The following is a 25,595-nucleotide window of genomic DNA, read 5'->3' on the forward strand; positions in this document are numbered from 1 at the left end:
ATAAACATTAGAGTTGTCTCTTGATTGTGGGTGCAGCTGTATTTATACAGATGTTTGTGGTATTAATTTAAAAAAAATGTAATGATAAAATGTCATTTCTGACTAAATGCAAGAAAGAAATGGTATTAAATTAAAATATAGAACCATTTACACCAGTTCTGATATAATCCTGTCAGTTTTATTTACCAAATAAAAATAAAATCATGTAAGGCAATGCAGTATTATGTAGCTGGACATGATGCAGATTATGTTGATTTGATACAATTGTTTTTTGACAAACTGATATCCTACACTGTATATTACACACGTCAATATCCCTGCGCAAACTCATGTAAATGGCAATGACAAACGAACTTGGAAAATATATGGGGGAAACAAATGACTGGCGTGCAGAAGCTGCAAAGTTACTCCAGCTAAAAACAATGGGGAACATCTCAACACATAAAACCGATCGTGGAGAATAAATGCTAAATCGTAGTAGTGGATAGACCGGTTATACGGCACATGGAACAAGGCATCTGAGAAAACTAGTGAATACATTTCTATAAAACACTAGAGTGAGCTGTATGCAGTAAAGCAATAGGAATTTACTAGAATGTGCTTGATTGTAACTGACATCACTGTGAACTGAATGTTAATACCTGGTCTGTACTTATAGTAAATACATCTTATTATTGATTCTGTCATGATAGCAAACGGTGTCAGGACACATTTTTCAGCACCCCCGCCCCAACCCCCCCAAAGTCCATCCCTAAAATGTTCTGCTTCTGCTTCTTTCATCCACTCCATCGGGGATAAACATCATCTAAACTCTGACCATGATTCTGGACATCAAATGTGCTTTAGTATCTTAGATTCTCATTTACCGTTACTTATTTCAGTAAATCTCTTCTGAAATCACTATGAACTAGGATAGTGAGTGAAAAAAACATTTGCATTTGGAAATGGTGCATAATTGTCATCTGTCACATCTGAGATCATGATATGATTAAGACGGCACAAATTATGTGTAATAATTTCCTATTTGGAAAGGAGACACATGCAAGCTTCGCTCAGATTTCAGGAGGCGTTATGAGGCATCGCATCTCAAGAAACAGGACTGGTGTGCTCTTTGGGACGCATGTTAGAAATTGACGGGAAGTCTTTCCCAATTACAATGAATTAATAACCATTAGCCATTTCATAAAATGTGCGTTATCTACAAGTTATTTAGTGCCAAAACTTCACTGAACATTCTTGGAGCTGTCACAGGCAGAGGTCCATCTAGTTTTGCATTTATTGGCTTACTTCTACTATTACTTGGTTGATGTGCCTTTTAAACAAAAGTTTATCTATTGTTGCATCAGTATAGTCATGTCTGGAGGAAAATAGCAAGGCTGTAAACTAATACCATGTCTTGTAGAGTCTGTTGATGACATGGGCCTTAACGATAGGCTAAGTAATCACGATGAGATCTGCTTCCGTTGGTTCTTTGGTTTGGTTGGTCCTTTCCTCTTCTTGGGTTTCTTCAAGTCTAGCCTCATATCCTTCATCCCACGGGGCTGAGCTGAGCCCAGCGGGGGCTGACAAAGAGTGCGGCGTGGGGGTTCTGCCCAGGCCTTGGTATTGACCATTGGGTGATACAGGGTTGGATGCCGCCTCTATGATGGCATCTTGGGAGGCTGAAGAAAGCAGGCCAGATCGCTCGCCGTCATTCTGCGCCTCACCGAAGTAGGACTTCCTTGGACGACCCATAACTGTTCTCCCTGTCAGTGAGAACAAAAAAAAGGATTTACCGTCTTCTTGATGTTGGAGATACTGTATATATGATTTACATTCAAAACTGCAAGCACTTTGTGGTGAGGAGACACCTACCAACATTGCGGACTTGTTCAGAAATGTCTGCTCTGACATCAGAGATGTCCCACATTGCCATGAAAGAGTCAAAGCAAGAACCCTCCTCAGCCTCCTGGATATAGGGCTTGTAGGTGAAGCTGAAGTGATGGGCAATGGCTGCCAGAAACATCTCCACACAGATGATGAAATCCTGAGGGAAACAGGACAGTTTGTTGGTTGTGTTACACTGATAAGAATAAATTTTTTATCAGATACTTAAAACAGCTTAAACGTTTAGGAGGCCATATGGTTATATATATATTTATATTAAATCTATTGACACTTAGATCAAACTCGGGACATTAAGTTATTCTCACACATTAATGATATTTGTTTCTTAACTACATATGCTTTAGTTTACCTGTAAGCCAGTTGCTACCGCCTCCACACTTTGCCAGTCCCATGTACGTTTCTCTGAGATGATGCCCACTTTCACCAGCAAAGCAATGAAAACCGCTTGCCTGGAAGAAATTACAAAATAACCATTCTCAGTAGCGACCACACAGTCTTCCTAGACAAATAACCAAGTCCAGTTGCTTTGGACTTAGATTTATTTTGGGATAATGATGACCTATTCACTGGCAATCTGTGTCTATGTAAATCAACAGACTGCAAGCATACGTCACCAACATTTAAAGTTTATACAAGAAAGGTAAAAACTACCCCTTACAAAGTACGTTTTTAGAAATGTCCATGTCATGTCATTAACTTTGAATAAACTGAGAATTACCAGAAAGAGACGAAAACCACCATTTTGACACACAGGAATTTTCCCACTGGCTTGATTGGACTCAGTTCCTCTCTCAGAGCCCTGTAGAACAGCACCAGGCAGTACATGGCAAACTAGAGCAAGAGAAGACAGACAGAGAGACATCTAGGTCAAAAACCAGCTGCTTGTAATATTATTTAATTCCATCTTATCGCTTCACATGATGCAAGGCCCCAATGTATGATAAAGTCCTAACTTGAGGTAAAAAAAAAAAACAGTATTACCAACTGAGACATGTTGTTGAAGATAACCAAGTACGTCCATGCATTTGTTGAACTAAAATTGCCTTCGTCATACACATCACACAGCTGACAGATCCTGGGAAGAAGAAAAAACAGTCACAATGGACATCAATACAAATAGTGACCAGAAAACTGTAATTGGTGTCAAAGAATAGAGTGAAGTACAAGAAGAGCAGAGGTAACTTACAAGGCAATCACTGTTGTGACGGGTCTTACAACGGTGTACTGCAACACTCCCAATTTGCATCTCAACAGTAAAACCCTGCGGAGGAAATGTATGATTTGACTTAGAGTTCAATTAGTTTTACCATCATCTAGTTTGCGGATATCATTCAAATCTATGACATTTAATATCAAACCCAATATCTACGATCACAAGAAATGTGGTGAGTGGATCCTAGAAGTGACAACTTTTAACATCGAAAGTTTACAACTGGAATAATTTCTCAATTTAAGGTTAATTTGTTCATATTCGATTATGGTCTATGATATCCACAAGTAAAATGCAACAATATTACTAAGGGGCATTTAACAGGTAAGTATTATAAAATACAAAGCTAATAAATGAGGCAGATGCTGCTGGCTTTGAAGAATAAATTGGTGCTTGTGTAAAAAAAAAAGAAAGAAGAAGCATTGAATCAAATTAACTGCACACATTACCCAATTTAGGATGTTGCCTGACTGAGGCTAATTTGTAGCTGGTGACTATCATTGATTTGTTTGCTGAGAAAAAAACGTCCATCTTAAAATGTCAATGCCTTAAGACAAACTCAAAACAAACAGCGAGTACAAGAAACAAACTTGTCACTTTTTATCTTTGAGTCATTTCAATTGTTTACTTTCTTCAAAACTGTAAATAACTCCTTGCAATCCAATAATGCCAAAGGGAAATGTGTGGCCTGCCTTCATTCATGAAAGAATGCTGATAATAAAATATAAAAAAAAAAGAACAAGTTAAAATATTACTGAAAAGTTAGCTAGATTTCCAATAGTGGGAAAATCAGGAATATAGTAATAAATTATGACCACAGTCAGTAGGGCTGACATGTTTGCGCCAAAGTATTATAGGTAATTATTCATTTTACACTAAATCGTTGGTTGCAGACTTTGGTCTATTTGTATAGCTGTGTTGACTGCAACTTGGTAAGTTAAACCTGTGGTCCCACATGAATTGTATGTATTCCAGTCCTTATTGTAAAAGTGGAATAATTCTGAAGTAGACTCACTCTCCCATTGGCCAGGGTGGGCAGCAACAAAGAGGGGGCAGGTGTTTCTGCTGATCCTGGGCCTCCAGCATTGACACAAGGCTGGGGTACTGATTCTCCAGGTAGTTCAGCAAGAAGGTCATGAAGTTGTAGATGACATAGGCCTCGTAGCACTCTCTGCAAGTGTCCACATAAATTGCTATACTGGGGTATTTTAATGCAATCCACTGCACGATAAAAAAGAGAGCGAGAGGGATTAAATGGAAAGTGAGGATATATCATTTTCAAAAAGCATAACTGCAGTCTTGAAGTAACGTATCAAGGAAACTGTGACATGTCAGCCAAGACGTGTTTTTTAATATCCATTATTCTGTAGATACATATGTAACATCTATGCATATACAGTATGTGTTTCACAATGGCTTTGATTATATAATACACCACTCACACTGTCCAAGCTGTAGATTGGGACCATCCATAATATCCTAAAAAAAACACAACACAACAAATACACAAACAATTAAACGACAGCCTCAGACTATTGTTCATGGATGACGTGATTGTTGACATCTTTACCTGATGATAGGTTTCTGAAGCTCTGGCTGAGTGTAGTGAACCAAATGCTGGAGGATGCCCCATAATGATATGGGTATGGTCATGAAGACAAATATCCCAGCAATGAACCATGCTTTATTATGAATGCCAACCTGTTATTACATGGAAAAAACAGTCAACACAGTTCACATTTTACTTAGTCTGGAAAAACTAGCATTTTGGCTACATTTAAGATCCTTTACTCAAGTAAAATAGCAATACAATCTTGTCAAATTAATTTTTTTTTAAAACGCAAATCGCAGAAGTTGCGTCACCAAAATGTACTCATAATGCAGAATGTTCAGTTTTATAGTGTCATGGAAATGTCTGTCTAAAGTTCAGCCCTGACAGCCTTATTTTCTTATAACATAAATCAACATAAATCTGTCGGAGCATTTCAAAATGTTTATAACTGAAACCAATGTGGTCAAGATTTTTTTTTAGAAATGAGAGCAGGACGCTGGACTAGAATCATTATAGCAAATACTTGATAAACAGAAGATCATTATATTTATATGTCTTTGACTACGGATGTAAGACAAATGCCTCAATGTGTCCTGAGTAAGGGAAAAAAGCCCCAAAGAATCCCAATAGGGGAAAGTTTCAAAAAAGACCCAAATAGGGGGAAAGAATAACCTCAGAGATCACCATGAAAATGACTGAGTTGATTACTTACATCAAGACAAACAAAAAATGTATTACAAGTTTTTTGAAACTGTTTGTACACGTGGGCAAATGGGGAAAATCTAATTACGTATGAGCTTATTTTCTAAAGTACTTTTAAAGGATACATTTAAAGTCCTTCTTCCTGCCTCCATTTGTTTATGCTCATGGGTAGACTAACTGGTTTCCATTCAGACTTTAACATTAAGTCTTTTACTGTTAGATGTCAACAAGATTTAACAAGATATTTCCAACTGGCTTTACCCAATGTTTAGATCCGTTGTGGTATTTATAGAAATAAGCACATACATTATTAGATTATGCCCCATTTGCCCATGTTTACAAACAATAAAAAAAATTGTAATGCATATTTGTTTGGCAAGTTTGGAAAGCAATCAACTCAGCCATTTTCATGGTGATATCTGAAATTTATTTCCCCCTATTCACGCAAGAAAATAATGAATAGGTGAATGTATAGGGTATATTTGGGTCTTTTTCGAAACTTTCACCTATTGGGATTCTTCTGGGCCTTCTTCCTTACTTAACACACTGATGTTACAAAATCAGTTAAGTTTACTTTTGATGCAATTTGTTCAACTTTGACCCTTATTTTGTCTTAAAATGACTGGATGAACTGCAACAGGAAACAAACTAGGGCACATTTAGATTGTTTATGTTTACATCTTTGAAAAGGACAGTACTTCGTTATCAAATGTGCACAGTTACATGTCACCAGGGTGTTAAACCTTACAGGGCACCCACAGTCACAATGACGCCACATAAAGCCGATCAGATGCATCGATTGCTCGAACTGACCTTTGACTTCTGTAGTTCCCAGATGACAAGAGGCAGGACGACTAATAGCAACAAAATATACAGCACGACTACCAGCGGCCGAATCCATCTTCTCCAGTTGCCATACGAACAAGGCATCTTTACATGAAGACGCCGTGAGGCCTTTAATAAAACTGGCCGCAGGCTCAGAGACAAAACACTTCAACTGACGCTCGACACATTGAACGTTAGCTTCGCATTGTTACACTTTCACAGGCCAAACTGCGACCCGAGACAACCATTTACTCGTACACTCGTACAGGTACGTTGGCTCTTTCCCTAATGCTAAGTTACATTCATGAGGACAGAGCTGCTGTTATAAATAACAGATCATATGACTCTTTTTAACTAGAGCTAGGGTGCTAACGTTAGCTCGTCAGCTTGTTCACCATGTAAACAAACAAAAGCAACCAGACCGTTGAATATCTAAACGTCCACCGCAATGGTTTAAAACTCCTCACTGATGTATCTCATAGCTAAATAGACACTTTAGTGTATCTTCTAGCAGGTTTCCGTGAGTAAAAGTTTCCCAAAAAGTAATTGTTGTGTCTACTTCCTGCTGTTTTGCTCGCTCTAGATGATGTCCCGCCCATAATCTAGAAGCTGATTGGTGGAATCAAGGTAGCCAATCGATAGAGTGCTTTGGCCAGTTACTTGTGGCTAGTTTGGTTGCGCTGCAATCTCTCTGATGACATGATCTGTGCTTTCGCCAGCAGATGGCAATGTGAATTAGGATACAAGACCTAAAATCCACTGTAGAAAGGTCACATTTAGGCTATGCAGACCTTGTGAAGATGTGGCCCTTAGTTTGGGACGTTTATGCAACTGTTACTTATACTGGTGACTTTAAAATACCATTTGTAACTACTACTTGAAAGCACGCAAAGTACACTTGTTGACAAATTTGTAGTTATTATAGTATCCATTTCATAAGCTATTGGTCCATATTCACACATTTGTACTTAAATGAAAGATAAGGCAATGTAATTCAAAGTTCTTTACATAAAGCATTAAAAGCATTGGGGAAAATAACACGTAAAAAAATATATATTTAAAACATAAAAGGGAATTTAAAACATAAAAGATTTAAAACACGTTAAAGGTAATTTAAAACATACAAAAGATGGTTAACGTATTCATTCTTGATTTTAAAGAACTAAGAGTTGAAGCAGACCTGCCGTTTTCTGGAAGTTTGTTCCAGATTTGTGGAGCATAAAAACTGAATGCTGCCCCTCCATGTTTAGTTCTGACTCTGGGGACACGGAGCAGACCTGTCCCAGACGAGCTGAGAGGTCTGGATGGTTCGTAGCTGAACAGAAGATCTGAAATGTATGATAAATAAGCCTACATGTGAAAACTTCGCTTCACACGTTGTGCATTTAGTGCTATTTTCCCAGATGGACTGGATTTTCATAGGTAGCCTATTATAAAAGTATGTAGGAAAAGCACAGGTGTTATTAATAATATTAACAATGGCTTTGTTATATTCAACTGTCACAGTAAGCCATGACAGTGAGTCACCATGCACAATACCAGAGCCCTGCAACAAAAAGCATATTCCATTTAATAATTTACACATGGGCCTTTCTAAATGTTACATGTCGAAATATCTTCAGTGACAAAGGACCAGTAGAGCCAGACAACAAGGATTGCACCATATCCAAAATCTAGAAGCAAGTCCTATACATCGGATCGGATATATTAATTCAAGCTGTCCTTATTCTTACTAAGTTATGACAAGAAGTGTAACTGATGTTTTCAGCACCTGTCAGACCGACTGTTGAAATAGCCATCATCCATTATTTCCTTCAGAAAAGTATCTCATGAATGCAGAACACTATTAGCAGTTTGCCCTGTTCTACAAAGTTTTGTTTAATCTAAATCCTGCATTTCCAAAGTAATTAATAATACCTATCAGAACCTCCTCCTTACCTTTTGCTCTTGCGTGCAAGTGTACGTGCACATGCCTGAGTATATTTGTGTGTGTGTGTCTTCTTGTAAAATGGGGGGAGGCAGAACTCTCCTTTCTGTTGCTCCATGCCTCCACTGCCCCACAGTCACAGAAATCACTGGTTGTAGCAGGACAGATTGTTCATGAATTTTGAATTGATCCTTTTGGCTTTTATGAATTAGAAATAGTCTTTGCCACAATCGTGCAAGCGAGTGCCATGGTGGATAGCTTGGAGGGATTGCCATGCAAAGTGGCATACAGGGTACAGCCATGTAAGGGCAGGGTAGATAAACATATGCTGTGTTTGATCAGACCCTAGACATATTTTAGCATAACAGATGTGGCGTCCATTATGTCTTACTGAATCATAGCCATTACTGTAGGGTGAAGTACGTCATACAGTATGTGCCTTGCAGGAAACACACATAGATGGGATAAGCAGAATGGATGGGTCTGAGGAATAATAATAATCAATGCACAACAAAGGAGGAGACATACTGTCTGATACTTGAGATATAATGTTTCAGCCGAAGTGCACCTCCTTTGTCAGAGGAATACACAAGTCTGCAATTGTTCAACAATAACTTATTCATCTTAATACGTCTGCCATAGGCCGTTGTGTCGTGTTGTTGTTCAGGAACAGATGAACACCTTCAGTGAGTCTGAATATTTCCTAAGTGAAGTAGGATGGAGTCAAAGAAGCTCATGCAACATGAACAGCAATTATTTTAAATCAAGAGTTAGAGCTCTGACTCTCTTTAAATAATATTTGTGTATCCAAAGCCGGATATAGCTTATGTCTCCGTGCCATGGACCTCCTTTGTTGTCCAAAATCTATTAAAAATACATCAATGAGCCACATGTTCCCACATAACCATGAACACTGTAATGTGAGGCACCGTAGCTTATTTTGAGTCAATACCACATGCACTGTCCTGCTGCCGTAAATACCCAAATCTGGGCCTGAAACTGGGCCCCAAATGTACATGATTTACTCCAGTTTGACCAACGTTAATGCTAAACGCGGCTATTTTAGGAAATCATTTTTCCTTTTTAAAAAAAAAAGTGAGTTAAGATAAGTATGTATTTGTGACTTCATTTGTTAACAATAATGAAAAATTGACAATATCACTAGCCTTGTCTTTTATGTACAGGTCATGACAAAAGTATTTCACACTTGGTGACACTCATGGCTGGATTAACCTGTTTGAAGGCCCCAGGGCGAAAAGGAGCAGCTTGGCCCTTTATTTTTTATTTTTTACACAAGCAGATTTATTATTGAATAAACAGTTTGTCAGCAAAATGGAGCTGTAATTCAAAACCAGAATACAAAGAGAAAAAAAATGCATTGCAAATATATAAAATAAAATCAGTTTGTTCCTTTAGAAACTCAGGTTCAAACATAAAAAACTGTATCCGCCTATCCTGCGTGCTTATTGGCCGAATGAACTGTCAGTCACCTGACACTCATGACCCTTCAGTGGCTTGACAGAATCCTTCTTTTTAGAAATATGAAAAGAAAAACTCTCTGTATTGAGTACTGTCTTTATATATTTATATTTTCTGTAAATAGATTTCCTTTATTATTCAGCATAATCCGTCTTTTGCAACAATCTGATCGGCTGGCTATGACAATATAAACACTAAAAGTCTTAAAATTCCACATGTGGACCTTCTTTAAGACAGGGCTTCAAGAGCAAGTCCTTCTCTTATGCTTTGTGTTGCATATTTCCGAACAAAGTTCCGGTTAATTCAGCATAACCCACTTAAAGCTGCAGTAGGTGAAAAGATCTCTCTCTCTCTCTTTCTGAAATGACCTGTGATTGGCCAAAGTCTCCCGTCACAGGCTAGCTTATCGAAACCCTGAAAACAGAGCCAGACTGAGTCACAGTAAACATGGAGCTTTTGGGGCCCCTGGAGTGCAAGAGTTCAAGAAACCCCTAAGATATTATACAGCAACAGCGAGACAGACACATTCAAATGATCTGTGGTTCACTGAACTCACATTTCACATTGTGTGGACCGAGTGCTTGATACAGGATTTTCTATGAAACTAACTGAGCAATAATGAGACAGATTTCCCCTCCTATTATTAATCAAAATCCTGAATGATAGCTTGAAGATAATTGAAAGATACAAATTTTATTATGTAATTTCTGATGAATCCATTGACTTTTTAAAATCATCTGAATTACGAATTACGATGCAAATACTGATTGTGTGGTTTTTCTGTGGGAAAGTGGAAAGCACTTGATGATTTTAGGATTTTTTTTGTGAATTAAATTATATATAGTATTTCTCATGTAATTCTTCAATTTTAAACAAGAAAAATGTTTGTTAAAAACATTTATTTAGTGTAAAATAAAATAAGTAATGGGAAACATTCACTATTGTCGTATTATAGTATAATTTCAACTTATAATATAAGTTGAAATGCTTTATTTTATTTCCTCATAGGGAACACCTTGTAAAGCAGCTTTCCATTGGATTTTTCTTGAACATATTTTCTGTATCAACAACCAAATCAGAATAAGCTGTGCATGGAGAGGAACTTTGGACCATTTTGATCCTTTATTATTTGTTTTTGAGCTTTATTCAATTCACAATTGGCAAGAAAACAAGGTTCCCACCAAATTCCACAGAGCTAAAACTACTCACCACTCACCCTCCCTCCCTCCCTTTCTCTCACACTGTCTGATTTCTCTCTCTCTTTTCCCAGAAAAGCATGAATATTCTCTAATATGTTTCATTCTGATATTATTTCCTTTCTATTCTCTGAACCATTTAACCATGAAATGCTTCGTCTAAGCATTCAAAGTTTTAAGCAATTCTGTATTTTCTCAGGGTTACTGGAACCTGTTTGTGATATGATTTCATATGAGGAATATGGACCAGTTTCATAAAGTTATGACCTGGCTGAGACTTATCGCTAACCCGCTGAAACAAATAACAGGCCAACGTCCGATAAAACCGTGGCTGCTGCGATGTTCTGTTGGTCTTGGAAGTTTTTCAACTTTGTACGGGATTATATGGCTCTGGCAACTGTCTCTTCTTGAGAGGTTTGAGTGCATAATCCTGGGTTCATGACATCTTTGCTCACAGCAAAGTAGACACTTAATTGTGAGAGGTTGCCACAAACTCCATCTTGAAACAACTTTTTATATAATGGATTTAGACCAAAAAAAAGTTTAGTAGCAGTAGTTGAAATGCATTGCATTAAATCAAATGCTACTTGCATTAATGCTATTCAGCTTTCAGCAAATTTGTATTATTTATGACCATTGACATTGTTTATAGGAAAATATATACAATTCTGCCACATCAAAGCTAATCTATGACTAAAACTAGGATGAGTAATGGTTAAACTTTACTTTCCTCCATTTTCTTTTGGCAACACAGATGACGAGTTGGTTTTATGTATCAGATTCCCACAGTCCAAGCTGCTCACATCCTCTCTGCTGACATGAGCAACCCTAAGGGCTCAGTTGCCAAACAGGTCACAGTGTGCTTCAAATCACTCCCAGACGCCTCTTTCTCACAGACGCAGATGAAAAACAGAAGGGGACCCCGCGACTTCCTGGAAAAAAACATATTAGCATGAGGGTGAAATAAACCTCCTTGTTCCTTACAGTGGTGATGGAAATTGATTTATTGGCATAAGCAGCAGCATCAATGACAACAAACATATGAATTCCATTTTCTAAAGATTATAATGAATCGCTCCGATGGATAGTGGTAAAATAAAAACTGTACAAACATCGCCTGTTTTTTTGTACACAAGTGTGCAAAACACTCCAACTCAAGAAGTGCAAGTAATTAGACACAGAGCACACACACACACACACACACACACACACACACACACACACACACACACACACACACACACAGGTTTACATGTATTAACAAATCAGTATATGGCTAGTTTTTGATAGCTGAATATGATAGTTCAACATTTTTACGGAAATAAACCTATTCACTTTCTTAGAAAAAGTTAGATGGGAAGATTGATACCACTGGGATTGTGTTGGATTGGTAAATATTCGCTACTTCCTGCACCTAGTTAGCTTAGCTTAGCATAAAGACTGGAAACCGGAGGTAACAGCTAGCTTGGCTCTGTCCGAAGGTAACAAATAATAACAAATAATTAATAATTAACAAATGATGTCTTGTGGCAAAAAAAACACAAATTGTTGCTTTTACACTTTTGTTACTAGATGTAACATGCTAATCAGTCAGCCTTAGAGATGCTGGCAGTTGGATTTTGTCACTTTCAGAGGCAGGATAGCTGTTAAGTATTTAAGTAACTAAGTATTTATTGTACAGACATGAGTGTTAGCCAATAAGGGTATTTTCCAAAAATGTTGATCTATTCCTTTAATATTAGGAGCATTTACCACCACCATTAAGAACTAATTTGTCATTACACAGGTAATGTTGTCTGAGTAAAATACTTATTATCACTGCAGTACAACACTTTATAAAAGTGGACACTATATATATCTATATATATGTATGTATTCCATTGGTTATACAAGCATAAAAGTCACAATAATTTTTGGTTATATGTGTTGAAATTCACAGTCTTTAGAAAAAAAGCTCATTCCTGTTAATTTTGGGGACTTTTTATAATGTATTAGATCATATTATCATTTGCTTGACATGTGATATGAAAATACAGAGTTGTACCTTATCAGCTCTTAAAACCTACAACCCTTTATTGGATTTTGCGCCAGTGTACGTTGGCTTACTCTGACACCAGACGAGATTACAGAATCTCGTCTGGTGTCTACTGAAACCTTCTCTTTTTTGGATAAGGCTACTAAGCAGACCAGGTCTGTGGATCATGACAATTTATTTCCAATGAAGGGATGTATTTTCCCTCTTTACCATAGGAAGCAAATTAACTTCAAAACATTCTTCTGATTATACCACAACGTAGCTCACTGAATAATGAGCGTGAGTGAGATACTCTACCACTTGCATGTTTAATGGAAAATGAATTGTTGTTTGAGTCAGTAACATGCTTTCCTGTTTTCACTGAGTAGCGAACTCCTGGGGACAGCGCATACTCATCTCCCATCATTCCCTCTGACAGAGAGCAGTCTGCTTTTTCCTTCCTGTAGCTTTGTGCACACTTCCCAGTAGTGCTGCCCTTTACAGGAATAGCATGCTCGTCTACTGATTGAGAGTAATTTATAGACACTGTTCAGCTGCATCCTGTTAAAAAAAATCCTCCTCATCCCACTCTCCTCCTCCTCTCACGCTACAGCGTCACTGTCCGTGGGTGTGGGAATACAAGGAGTTTGTCTGAGGAAGTTCAGGCCGCTGAGAGACCCGGGCACCTTCAGAGCACTGTGCGCCAAATCCATTGTTTGTTGCTTTCATCTCCAGTTCCTAATCCACCCCTGCCAGGTTCATTTGTTGCTTCAGTGGTCCAAAGGATGTGCATATTATCTTAAAAAGTACTTGTTGATGTAGGTATATATTTTAGGGTGAGCATTTGTTGTGTTTTGAAAGCTGCTGGGTATATGAAAGGGCTTTAAAATAGTCGGCAGGTAAGAGATTAGTCACTGTCCTTCCTGATGCTGCGATCGGTGGGGATGTTGTTGGGCTCGGGACTTTTACACTGGATACTGGTACCATTCATGGGTCCGATGCTGCTCAGCTGGTTGTCAGAGTAACACCAGCAGCACAAACACGACTGGAAGTACATGTGAAGAGAGAGAGTGAGAGAGAAGTTTTTAGAGGAATAAATCAACATGAAACACACTTATTAGCTTTCTTGTCAAGGGTTAAATGAGTCAGTCTTAGAGTAGTTTGACACCACTCTCATATTTCTCTGTTATTTCTCTGTTAAATATGAAGCTGGAACCAGAAGACTGGATCAGGGGGAAACAGCTAGCTTAGCTGGGCCCAAAGGTAAGATCCGCCCACCAGCTCCTCTTAAACTGACTAATTATCAATTAAGATATCTTATTCTCATCGAAATCTTGGCAAAAAACAAAGAAGTGTATTTCCCAAAACTTTTAACTGTTCCATAGCAATTTCTATCCAGCGTTTTTTTAATTTAACAATTTCCGCAGTTACTCTCTTGTTTGCTCCCCCACCTCCCTCCCACAAATCCTTTTATGTGCAAACTTGAGACATGGTTTATCTCCAGCACAGGTCCGTTCGACAGACATTTGCAGTGTGTGACCTCAGGCCTATAAAGTGAATACATAAATCACCAGGCTGCTTTTACATATTGCTCATGGAATTTCATCACCATCACATCCTCTGTGTCATAGACAAAAGGCCTGAGTTCACTGTTTGCTTTACTGGTCAGACTAAATCTGAAGTGTGTGCGTGAGAGAAAAACATAAAGAGTGTGAGTGTGCATGCTTCAAAATCTGTTTGGTGTAGGAGGGTGCCATACCTTGAAGCAGTTTTTAAACTTCTTGCTGACAAAGTAGAGGATAATGGGGTTTATGCAGGAGTTGATTGTTGCAAGGTTAATACTTAGGTAATCCAGGACCAACAGGAAACTGAAAAAAGAAGACGATGATTATAATTACTTTTGTAGAGCATCGCATCACCATTTAAAACTTTTACAAATCTATTGTTTAATGGTAAACACTTTTTTTTATGAAAATAAGAAATACAAATTTATTATACAGGTGAGATCCTGAACTAATACTACATAATTATATTCTGTTTCATATACTGTAGATCTTCAAGTGACTTTTGTCCACGAGGGTTTGTTCCACCAGTAACTCACTTGAACAGCTCACAGCGCATCACATCATTCTGGTAGTAAACCATCTTCTTAAGGATCCTGCTGAGGTGCAGCGGGAACCAGCACAGGGCAAAGATAAGGACGAGGCAGAAGACGGCTTTGGCCACCTCCCTCCTCTGCAGAGAGAAACAACAGATTTCATTCCACCATTAGAGAGGAGAAGACGTAGTTTGTGTGATGGAAGGTTAGAGGTTTAAACACTGAGCCAACGTGGAGTCATTTTACTCCCTAAAAAGTTGCATTAGATTATGAGGTCCCATCACAAATGCTCTTTTGGTTTTAGTGAAATAAGCACCTGATCACACTGTATGTAGGATTATAAGAGTATTGTCCAACCTGCTTAAGGTGCTCACTGAGGGCTATCCGAAGGGTGCCATTCCTGTGGTTGAGCATCTCGCAGGTCATCAGGGTGTAGAACACAGCGGTGCAGGTCAGTGGTACACAAAAGTAGAAGCCAAACAGCCACCAGTCCTTTGCATTCGTATAGAACTAAGGGGAAACAAGCCCACATAAAGAAATAACATTGAAAAATGAAATAAATGCATGAATTACTTCGTGATCTGTCTGCTCTGTTGATGTATCTCACACATGTCCTCTGAGCTTCCCTGTTCAATTAATCTCTCACGCAGCTCAATCATCTTCCTGGCCCTGCTTTGACTCAGAATGGTTTCATCTAGATGGGTCAAATACATCCTAGGACCTCATACAACTTTCTATTCATTTTCTGTAAGTGTTAATTTCCCACCAATGGTTCCTGTTTCACCTCCATCTATCTGCAGAGGGAAGATCTCTCATTAACTTTTGGCATCTGCAAAATGAGACATCATGTGTGATATTGTGCTGTACTAGTAAACATGAAATTATTTGGCTTCCACTGGTATGACCCAGGTAATAAAACGTACTTTTGTAATTGAACCTGACCCCAACATAAACCACCACCAGACTACCCCTGTACTCCAGTGCCGTTACAGTCCATGTGAGTGCTACAAGTGGGCACGAAGTGTATAATTGGTCTGAAAACAGCCCGCTTTCTGTGCCGTCTGGCTCTCTGTGGTTGTTAAAACTATGGTAAGTATGCTCTTTAAAAACGCCCCAAATTCACAACCCTGAAAACTTATCACACCATTTCCATGAAAGGCAAAACTGAAGATTGCAGATCCACTCTAAATTTTGGCCTTCTGTACCAACAAATAAAACTAGGTGAAGAATATTTTAAAGAAAAAATGCCATTTAAATTCCTAATTACAGACCAGTTTTTCAGACTTAGCATTGTATTGCTGATACCTGAGAGAGATTACCCCAGTCTTGTACATATGGAATAGATACACACATGTGGCTCAGCTTGAGGCCCCAGATCTCAGGTCTCAGTAATTGCACTTGGCCTGCAATCAATTATGTGCTCAAAGGATGTGAAAAGGGCCAAAATCACATGGAGAGGGTAAGTAGACCATTTTTGTCCTCTTAAAGGGATACTCCACTCAAAATCTTTTGAGTATCAAATACTCAATAATTGTCTTGAAAGTTGAATTTGGATGGTGTACTACTTAAGTATACTACTTGTGCTTTATTTATATATTATTTATTTATTGCACAAGTAGGAAATGTATTTTACTGATGTGTTCATGCTCTAAAAATATACCCTTATAACCAAAATATCACATCTGCGTGCCAAAAAATCACTCATTGACTCAAACAAACAACACAGGCTTTTAAGACAATGGAAAGATCAAGCTTAACTTGCACTTTCACTTTAAGTAGTCTTCATGCGGGTGGGTTTCCTATCTCATTAGTCCAGTAATGTTTTGTCTCTTTATTGTAAATTTCCACTACCCTTCCTGTGAGTACCATGACACAATGTACTTCACAGCACATCCTGGCCTTAAATCAAGCAAAACATTGGGACATGAAAGTGCTAAACAGCAACTTTCTAATAAAAAAAACTGATAAGAAAAGGATGATTGCATACCAGCATGAAGTCAGTCTTAGGGTTAAGCATGCAGGTGCGTAAGGTTTGGTTCTTGTAGTTGAAGCTGATCATGTCGAAGCCAATAGCCTCCGGTACTGCCAGGAAGAGTGACAGCAACCAAATAGAAATAATCTCTATGACTGTAAGCAGAGGGATTCCCACTCCCTGAACTCTGCTCCAGGATGCCACAGCTCTGTACCTGTGAAGGGCAGACACAGAGATACATTAGGGTTCTGGCATCACCAATGGATGAGACACATTAAACTGATTGAATCAAGTAATATGATGACAGGATAGTTAGTTATTGCAGCAGGAATTATAGCACTCCTGGGATACAAACTGAAACGAGAAAGTATAAACTCAACACAGTTACCAAGTTACACTACTAATTCAATAATATTATTATAACTAAATGAAAATTAAAACAGGGCTGCAGGTGTTCAGTTGCTTTCAGTCACTGCTCTATCATTAAATAGAAATCAGTAGAAGTCGTAATTTTCTTTGTCTCTCCTGACTGACAAAGCCAACAACATTTCCTCTATGCATGGCAGCACACCAACAACAACAAACTGCTCAGTCAGCAAAGAATATCAAAATGTTAAGAATTAATGAGGAGAGATGATCAATTGTTTATTTTAAATATCTAATATTTATATTTTTGTGAAGCCTCCAAACAGACTGGCCCATGTTGGCAGAGAGGTCTGTCTGTTGGCTTGCGTTTCCCATGCACCGAATACTTGTTTGCTTGTTTGTTTCATTAATGGAAACCACTTGTCGAAATGTTTTAGTAAAATCCTGCATCAAGATTTTATGGCAAAAACAATATATTTTTCATGACACATTTGAATTTCTCTGTCGAACAACATGGCGGCATTTATATTTCACTAAGTGGTAATGTATCCACCTTTTTCTCTTCCTCCAACATCGAAAAGATACAAAAGAGACTCATCTACTTTCATAATATATATATATACACAGACAAAAACATGCTACACGTTTCCTTGAAACAAATGGTGAGCATCTGCTCTTGAACACAAGTTTACAGCACTGCAGTCTTTTTCTTATAATAGAGGTCATTAAATACCTCCGCCTGGTTGAACCTTGGAGCTTATTCAGAGCAGGCAGGCCAGCCTCTTATCTCTAAAGTTGTGTCTAGTGCTTAAAGTGAGATGGCACTGAGCTTCAGCACTTCATGATCATCATTTATTCAATAGGGAATTTCTATTAAGGCACTATTAAAAAAAGGAGTTGTCAGTATATTTGTTATCAAGATAATGTTTTTGATATTAGCATAGAGTTTACAGTGCATATATCATGCACTTAATGCTGCATATAAAGTAAATTACTATAAAGATCCATTAAAGGAATAATTCAGGGTTTGAAGTGGAGTCATGTGAGGTACTTATCCTTAGCCAATGTATTACCTACAGTAGATGGCTGTTGGAACACCTTCTTTGAGAAGAAGGCAAGAGTACAGTCATGGAAGCTAAGCAACCCAATGCTGTGGACGGGGCCAGCAGCTAGATGTATTTAAGCCACCTAAAAAAATCAATATCAGTGCAAGTGCATGTTGTATTTGGAATATTTTCACAGCTTTACCATACCATCAGACAGCCCTCTTTATGTTTACGTCGGGGGAACTGAAGCCGCTCTGTGCTCTTGTCAAAGCCCCCAGACTCCACTGACAAAAACCTTGCAGAAGGTTCTGGTGTCCCCGTGTTATTGTGTGACTTTTGTGTTTTAAAAGGTTAGGAACAAACAGAACTAACAAACAAACTACCCGTCTGGGCAATGAAAGACCAGTGACTCCCATGTTCTGTGAGGTAAAATTACTGTTATTGTCAATGGAGTCTGGTGGCTTTGACAAGAGCATAGATAACTGCTTAAGTTACCCCCCCGTGAACTTTAACAGGGCTGTCTGATGGAAAGGTAAAGTGGTGAAAATATTCTCAATATAGCATACACTTAAACTAATATTGATTGTTCTTTAGGCAATTTAGCTGCTGTCCACAAAAGTACATTGCTTGGCTTCTGTGCCTCACCTCTCGCCCGTTTCTCTAAACTGGGGATTTACCATCCGCTATGTACTTTGTTTAATATAGTGACTATGAATAAGTACCTCAATACAACCCTTCTTCAAAATATCCCAACTATCCTTTTAAGGAAGTAAAGAGCATCTTGTAAAACAGCTCATCACACTAGTTTTGAATAGTGAAGCAACAGAAGAGCAGAGAGATAAATAGCTTCAGTCAGTATTGACCTTTCCCGAAAGTGACCATCATCTCAGCTAACCAAATCTTCATGTCATTGAACTGAAATGAAATCATAGATCTCTGAATCTCATAATTGCACAATAACATCAGAAGAAAACATTTGTGACAAATGTACAAAATGAATATAAAGCAATGCTTTGTTGAGCTGAGTTAAAGATGGATGAATTGGCAAGACTTGTCAGCCAAATTAAATTAGTTTGATTTTCTTTACAACGATTTGACTGACTCCTCTAATTTTGTACAATATATCTGCTTTTTAACTACGAACAAATATCTGAAACATTTGCAGGCTATAGGATGTGCACAATCATGGTTATAAGACTGTAACTTGAGTGGAAAGTGTCTCATTTTCATATGTCTCTATGGAATGATAAAAACACCAATAAAACCTTTTATTCTTTTTTTGTGTTTTGTGTTTTGGAGTTTCAGGTGATTCCCTAAAATCTACATTAACTTTCATGTTTAATCAAAAACATCATGAACATATGCACAAAAGCTGGCCCATCAAAACTGACCCTAACATATCAAAGCTCTACTTAATAAAGCAGTGCGGGGTATGAGAACACTGACCTGTCCACGCTGAGGGCGCACAGGTTGAGAACGGTGATGCCCACAGAGGCTTTCTGCAGGAAAGGCACCAGCTTACACAGACACAAGCCGACAACACTGTCATGAAAAGGCCAGTGTGACGCCAGGAGCTGGTGGAAAAAGCGCATACAATAACTGTCACACAAACACGTATATAATAGGAATTAAAATACATTTGTAACAGCACGTACTGTTCAACATTCACACTAATGTGTCATTAAAACCCTATTTGGCTTAGCTGTTCCTTACAAAGTACATCATTTTAATATCTGCCTTGAGTCCTTTGGGAGCTGATCTTGTTTTTGTAACTGAATTCATGCAGATCGTCATTAATATCTATTTAAGGCAATTTTGCAGCAGTTCGAAGTACATCAAAGACCTCTCAACGTCATCTTAACGTCAGAGTGAGTTAAGTCTGACACAGACCATATGGAGCTCATCAGCTGATAAAACGTCTGCAAACCTTTCACATCGGCTGCAAACAAACGGCCGCTCAAAATGTACAACCAAACTTTCAGGATAATTCACCATATGTCACCAATACCTCACTTCCGCAACCTTTACTGTAATATTACTTCCATGGGAAAAATAAGTCAAGGCCATGTGAGTTGACACTTCTGTTGTCTGTTAGATCAAAGTGGCCTTGAAACTGTTCCAGTATGATTTAACCTGCGTTGAACACGTTTCCCACAGCTGAAGCCAGAGGAAGAACTTTACCGTGCTTCCTGGCCTCCCATTGTTTACTTGTGCCGTTTCAGTTTCCCAGGAGCACAGAAGAGCAGCAGAAAGGAAAGGAGCCCACTCCACTGTTTTCACTGTATAAGTAGCTGATTATTTTTGGAAACACCATCACAGCCCCGAGGAAGTGAACACAAGGCTTCAACATGGTTTCAACACTGTAGACGTGGCTCTTTCTTTGTTTGTGAATAAACCTTTCCCCCGCTAAGATGTGTTTCCTTTTTGCACATGTGTTTCTCAGACTACGAAGTTGCTGTGCCCTCAAAGGCCCAAGTTAATTCTAACCAGGTGGCCTTCTCATTTTACTCTTGTAAAATGGCGTCCCATAATGCACTGGATGGATCAGGTTGACTGATGACTCCATCATTCTTGATTACTATACAAAGCATGACGCTATATTTGTTGGTATAAATCAACCCAGAAGCCCTAAGATTAATTTATCATCATTAAATGCTTGAAATGTTATAGGCGCAATCTGTATTAAAAAAATAAACAAAAGTGTTGTGAGTCAGCAAAAATCAAAACACTAAATTGAAACCGGCTGTCGTTCTCAGATTGATTGACTTTTGAATACACTGATAATCATTCAACAGCTACTAAGTGTAAGACTTTTTTTTTTTATGTTTTCTGATGCTGTAAAAGTTTTTTTTTTTTTTTTTTTTTACATCAGTACTGCTTATGAACACAGGAATAACATAAGCTGACTTTTATTATGATGAGCTGAGAATCATGCACTCATCTACTCAACCTTTTTAACCTCACTTTTATTTAGATAAATCATTCTAAAGGGAGCTTTAATGAAGAACTGAGCCCAAAACTCCACAAGTGATTTATCACTTGTGTAACACTGGGCACTTTTTTTTTTGAAAAAATAAAACCTCTAGATAAGGGTCAGTGACTAATGTCCTAGGTCAATACAAGGCCACTGGCATGTGTGACTACAGGCTGATTCCTGTGTTTATTTAAGCCAGTCATATCTCTGCTCCTCTCATCACTAATCTGCCCACACGAGGGAGATAATGGCGTCCGACTGATTACACTTTCCCGTCTATTTGCACACTCCCTTACACCCCCCCCTCTTTTCCCGTCTGTAATATTCCACTTTATCTCTACATATCAACTCCATTGTTGCTGCGTTTCATCATATCGACACAGAGACCTGTCACTCAGCAGCTTGGTTTTCAAAATAAGATCAAGACTTTCATTATACATGCACCAACATAAAGAAAACTGTACCTTGTATACATTGATGGGCAAAGCAATGATTATGTAGATTAGGTCCCCAAGTGCCAGACTGGCAATGAGGGCATTTGGCCCGTTCCTCATGCACTTGTGCTGGTATATAATCCTCAGCAGGGTGGCGTTGCCAACCAGTCCGACCACAAACACTATAATGGAAATAATGGTGTTGATGTACTTAAAATAGCCCTTAATAGAAGTTGGTGCACTGCACATTGGAGGTCGGACCGGCCTCTTCATGACAGTTTCATTTCCAGATACCACAGCTTGTGCATCAGCCCCTGGGACCAACAGGTTGAGGCCGGGCATGGTGCTGGGATTGACAGTGCTGTAGAAACCCGGAGACTGGATGGTGGAGTGGACAAGAGAGTCCTCCTCTGCTTCAGCTCTGTTTATCTGGCACATTCCTCTGGCTGCCATACAGGCCATTAGCACCAACATATGCACAGCTGGGATGCCCATTATGGAACACATTGGGCGCTTTGATTTCACTGATTGAAAGACTGGCCCAATATATCACTGGTGAGAAAAGAAAACAAAAAAGGGGGAAAAAATTGGTTATTTTTCAAACAACACACTCTCCAGCATTTCTCATTTTTCCTCCTTCACTTAAAATCTAACCAAAGTGGAATATTACATGTCAGTTATGAAGAAGTTAAACAGCATCACTGTCCTTTCAAAAGCTGTGAGGAAGTTTAACAACTTCTTCAAGACTTCAAAAGGGTTTTGCCAAGGGGGCACAGATGGGAGATGCCAGGACTAGTTAGATTCAGACAGTTCAGGATGAGGCATCAGCAGAGCGCATTGGGCATCTTGTTTGCTCTCAGTTGTCTCTGGAAGAGGGAGCTGTCTGTTATGTGTTAATAACGTTGCAGCCACACAGTGAAGCTCCATATTCTGTTTTCACAATGAGCCTTTTGTTGCGTTCGTTTGCAATCTAAATGATTTCCTCAGTTTGGCATTCTCCCTCTGTTTCATATTTAGACGAGTTTAAACATGTGGCTACGAAACGAACAAAAGAAAGAGCTTTTTTCTCCAACATCAAAGAAGTGCTGCAGGGCTGATTTACAGTCATTTTTTTTTCAATGCAAGCACAAAAGGTTAATATAATAATCTGAAAAACATGAAAATCCGCAAAACAAAATGCATACTGAATCATTTGGCTCTTTACTTAGTTAAATGTTAAATATATACTGTAGATGCCTTCACCTTTACTGCCTTCACACAAGAAAAAAAAACAACAAACTTTCTGGACAAAATCCGAGTACAAAACTTCTGGTAAAGAGCAGGTAAACTTTCAAACTGTCAGATCCATGGTGAAGCCCTTTCTATCATGTCACAGGCAACTCTTATAGCCCAGAGTTCTTCCTGTTCAAAGTCCCAGCTGTCACCAAGTACACAAAGAACTATTTAGCAGCCAGCCCTTCAAGTAGCATCACAGTTTAGCATCAGCATGACACTGCTGGGATCTGTGACAGCACGCAAACTGATCTATCCATAAATAATAAATACATTTGGTTTTCACCTACCGCTTCTAAAATGTCTGCCTGGCCCCCTTGGAAACCGTCAGGCAAACTTTCGGCTGAAGCCCCCAGACATCTGTATCACATCACATGAGTAATTAACGCACTATCAAAGCCGCACCGTATCCCACTTGGTTTGAGCAATGCACCCGTCTGCTCTGAGGTGCCTTCGCATTATGGCTCAGATTTTCCTGTGGAGAGTTTGCAGTACGTCTGAGTGTGAGAGGTTGTGTGTATCTCTGCATACGTGTATGTGTGTGTGTGTGTGTATGTGTGTGTGCATGTGTGTGTCAGAGCACCAGTGAGACACTTTGACTGGGTGGGATAGTAAATCTCCACCTCCCTTTGGTAACAGACTGGGCCCCCTTTGGATACATTGCCCCCCTTTCTCCTCACTCTCAGAGGCACCGCCTGCTGACAGTCATCTCCGAGGCACACACACACACACACACACACACACACACACACACACACACACACACACACACACACTCACAGGGGCAAGGGCATCTGGGAGCCCAACGCCCCTCCAATCTGCCCTTTCCTTAAATCCCTCCTACCTTCTCTTTCAATCCCTCTCTGACTCACATTATGTTTTGTATACCTTACATGCAACTGTTTCCTCACACGAGAGGCAGCAGAGATTAGATGGGAGTGAGGAAGGCATGGGGAAGTCAGTGTCCATGTTGTGATGTTATGTTTGCCTCATTTGAGAGGGGGGAAACGGAGACAGGAAGTGGGAACTAACCATCAAACTACCTTTGCTTTTACAGACTAACCGCTGCGTGGGACCACATAGCACATCCTTATTCTTGCTGAACTTCAGATACAGTGTTCTAATAAACCTTTATATTAGCTGTAACATGTAGATAATCACTATATGGGTTAATCTAGTCCTTTCAATATTAAATGAGCGTTCCTTTTAGTTACCAAACATCGAAATTGCAAAATAAGGCTAACACTGAGAAGCCAAAATATTGTTTTTTTCCAGCATGTAAAAGACAAAACAAACAACACAAAAAGACAGCTGCTCTGTGAGATGACTAAATGCATACAGAGAGAAGAAGACAGTTCAATGTCAAGAGAGAAGAGTGCTCCCACATCAGTGTCCATTATGGATTCCAAAATGGACCATTTATCATGATGTGTGCTGAAAGCAGGAAGAGGGCTATCTGACCATCGTATATATCCATGATTTGTCTTTCCCACTGCCAAAGAGCTGACACAGCAACTGCTTAAAGGGGAAAACCACTCAATTAAAAAAGTCATATGTTATCCCTCTTGCCTGGAGGAATTCAGTACATATTTGTTAAAAATGGCCTCTTCTCCACTGAATATGTTAAACAAACAAATAAATAAATACATGAGAAACTGGTCCCCTGACAATAAGGTGATTGTTGGAGTTTGTGGGCTTTGCTATTCCGTCATCGTAAACTTCAATAAAGTTATCCTAACATTTTTATTTATCTGATTGATTTAATTATAACCGGGTACAATTAATAGCACCTTAAAGGTTCAGTGTGTTCAGTAAAGTTGCAGATTGCAACCACCTGAAACTTCTCTAGTGCGTGTAAGAGAACTACGGGGGCCGATGCGACAACACAGTATGAATGGCTGTCTAGTGCCAGTGTTTGTATGTTCTGGGCTACTGTAGAAACATGGCGGTGCAACATGGCGAACTCTATGGAAGAGGATCAGCTCAAACTGCTCATTCTAAGGTAACAAAAACACAACCATTCTTATTTTTTTAGGTGATTATACACTAAAGAAAACTTATTTATATTATATTCAATTTCTGCCAACAGATCCACTAGATCAGGGGTGTCAAAGTGATCCAGTAAAGGGCCGCTGTGGCTGCAGGTTTTCATTCCAACAAAGCATAAACACACCTGACTTGAGTCATGCAATCACCTGAATCGTCTTCACACAGTTGCTTTGTTGGATCAGGTGTGTTCTTGCTTGGTTGGAATGAAAACCTGCAGCCACAGCGGCCCTTTACTGGATCAGTTTGACATCCCTGCCCTAGATCCTAACAATCTGGACCTTTAAACACAATTTCAGTGACACGAGGGGCATGACTATTTCTGGACATTCATTTTACTTATAAAAGCTGGCTATAGAAAGTACACAGTTATTTACAGAAATGTAATGATATTAAAGTGCTATTATTTATTTACAAGAATGTTATATTATATATTTCAAAGTAGTGCAAAGCATAAGTAAGTAGTAGAGTAGATTTATGTACCAGATGTTGCAAAAATCAGAAATGCATCTTCACCTGAAACACTATATGATAAAAGAAAGAGAAATCTAGGTAGAGGTAGGTACTCATACACACCATACACATACATGTATAG

General features: G+C 38.8%; 2 protein-coding genes across 2 annotated transcripts; both read right to left on the reverse strand.

Annotated features, from left to right (window-relative positions):
• Positions 1-32: 32 nt before the first annotated feature.
• On the reverse strand, positions 33-6,744 carry tmem184c (transmembrane protein 184C). The gene is made up of 10 exons (XM_083937540.1): positions 6,165-6,744; positions 4,668-4,798; positions 4,540-4,576; positions 4,113-4,318; positions 3,074-3,148; positions 2,869-2,962; positions 2,606-2,718; positions 2,237-2,336; positions 1,855-2,026; positions 33-1,745 (listed from the first exon to the last, which is right to left on the reverse strand). Exons 1-10 carry the CDS (start codon positions 6,279-6,281, stop codon positions 1,435-1,437), a joined length of 1,356 nt encoding a protein of 451 aa, XP_083793666.1. The 5' UTR covers positions 6,282-6,744; the 3' UTR covers positions 33-1,434.
• Positions 6,745-11,764: 5,020 nt separating this feature from the next.
• Positions 11,765-23,504, reverse strand: ednraa (endothelin receptor type Aa). Its single transcript, XM_083924323.1, has 8 exons — positions 23,245-23,504; positions 21,713-22,234; positions 19,721-19,848; positions 16,878-17,076; positions 15,248-15,400; positions 14,894-15,027; positions 14,552-14,660; positions 11,765-13,837 (listed from the first exon to the last, which is right to left on the reverse strand). The coding sequence occupies exons 2-8, from the start codon at positions 22,187-22,189 to the stop codon at positions 13,700-13,702; spliced, it is 1,338 nt and encodes a 445-aa protein (XP_083780449.1). The 5' UTR covers positions 22,190-22,234; positions 23,245-23,504; the 3' UTR covers positions 11,765-13,699.
• Between the last annotated feature and the right edge of the window lie 2,091 nt (positions 23,505-25,595).

Source organism: Echiichthys vipera (assembly GCF_963691815.1).
Source record: "Echiichthys vipera genome assembly, chromosome: 2".
Classification (NCBI taxonomy): domain Eukaryota; kingdom Metazoa; phylum Chordata; class Actinopteri; order Perciformes; family Trachinidae; genus Echiichthys; species Echiichthys vipera.

Bases quoted from the DNA above. Each gene is read 5' to 3' on its own strand.
- tmem184c (XM_083937540.1), bottom strand. From the start codon at position 6,281: ATGCCTTGTTCGTATGGCAACTGGAGAAGATGGATTCGGCCGCTGGTA. The intron at 4,319-4,539 runs GTGAGTGGTGTA...TTTATCGTGCAG, and splicing joins CAATCTACAGCTTGGACAGT to TGGATTGCATTAAAATACCC. The intron at 1,746-1,854 runs GTAGGTGTCTCC...TCTCACTGACAG, and splicing joins TGAACAAGTCCGCAATGTTG to GGAGAACAGTTATGGGTCGT.
- ednraa (XM_083924323.1), bottom strand. From the start codon at position 22,189: ATGTGTTCCATAATGGGCATCCCAGCTGTGCATATGTTGGTGCTAATG. The intron at 19,849-21,712 runs GTACAGTTTTCT...TTTTTCCACCAG, and splicing joins TGCCCATCAATGTATACAAG to CTCCTGGCGTCACACTGGCC. The intron at 17,077-19,720 runs GTCAGTGTTCTC...TGCCCTTCACAG, and splicing joins TGCGCCCTCAGCGTGGACAG to GTACAGAGCTGTGGCATCCT.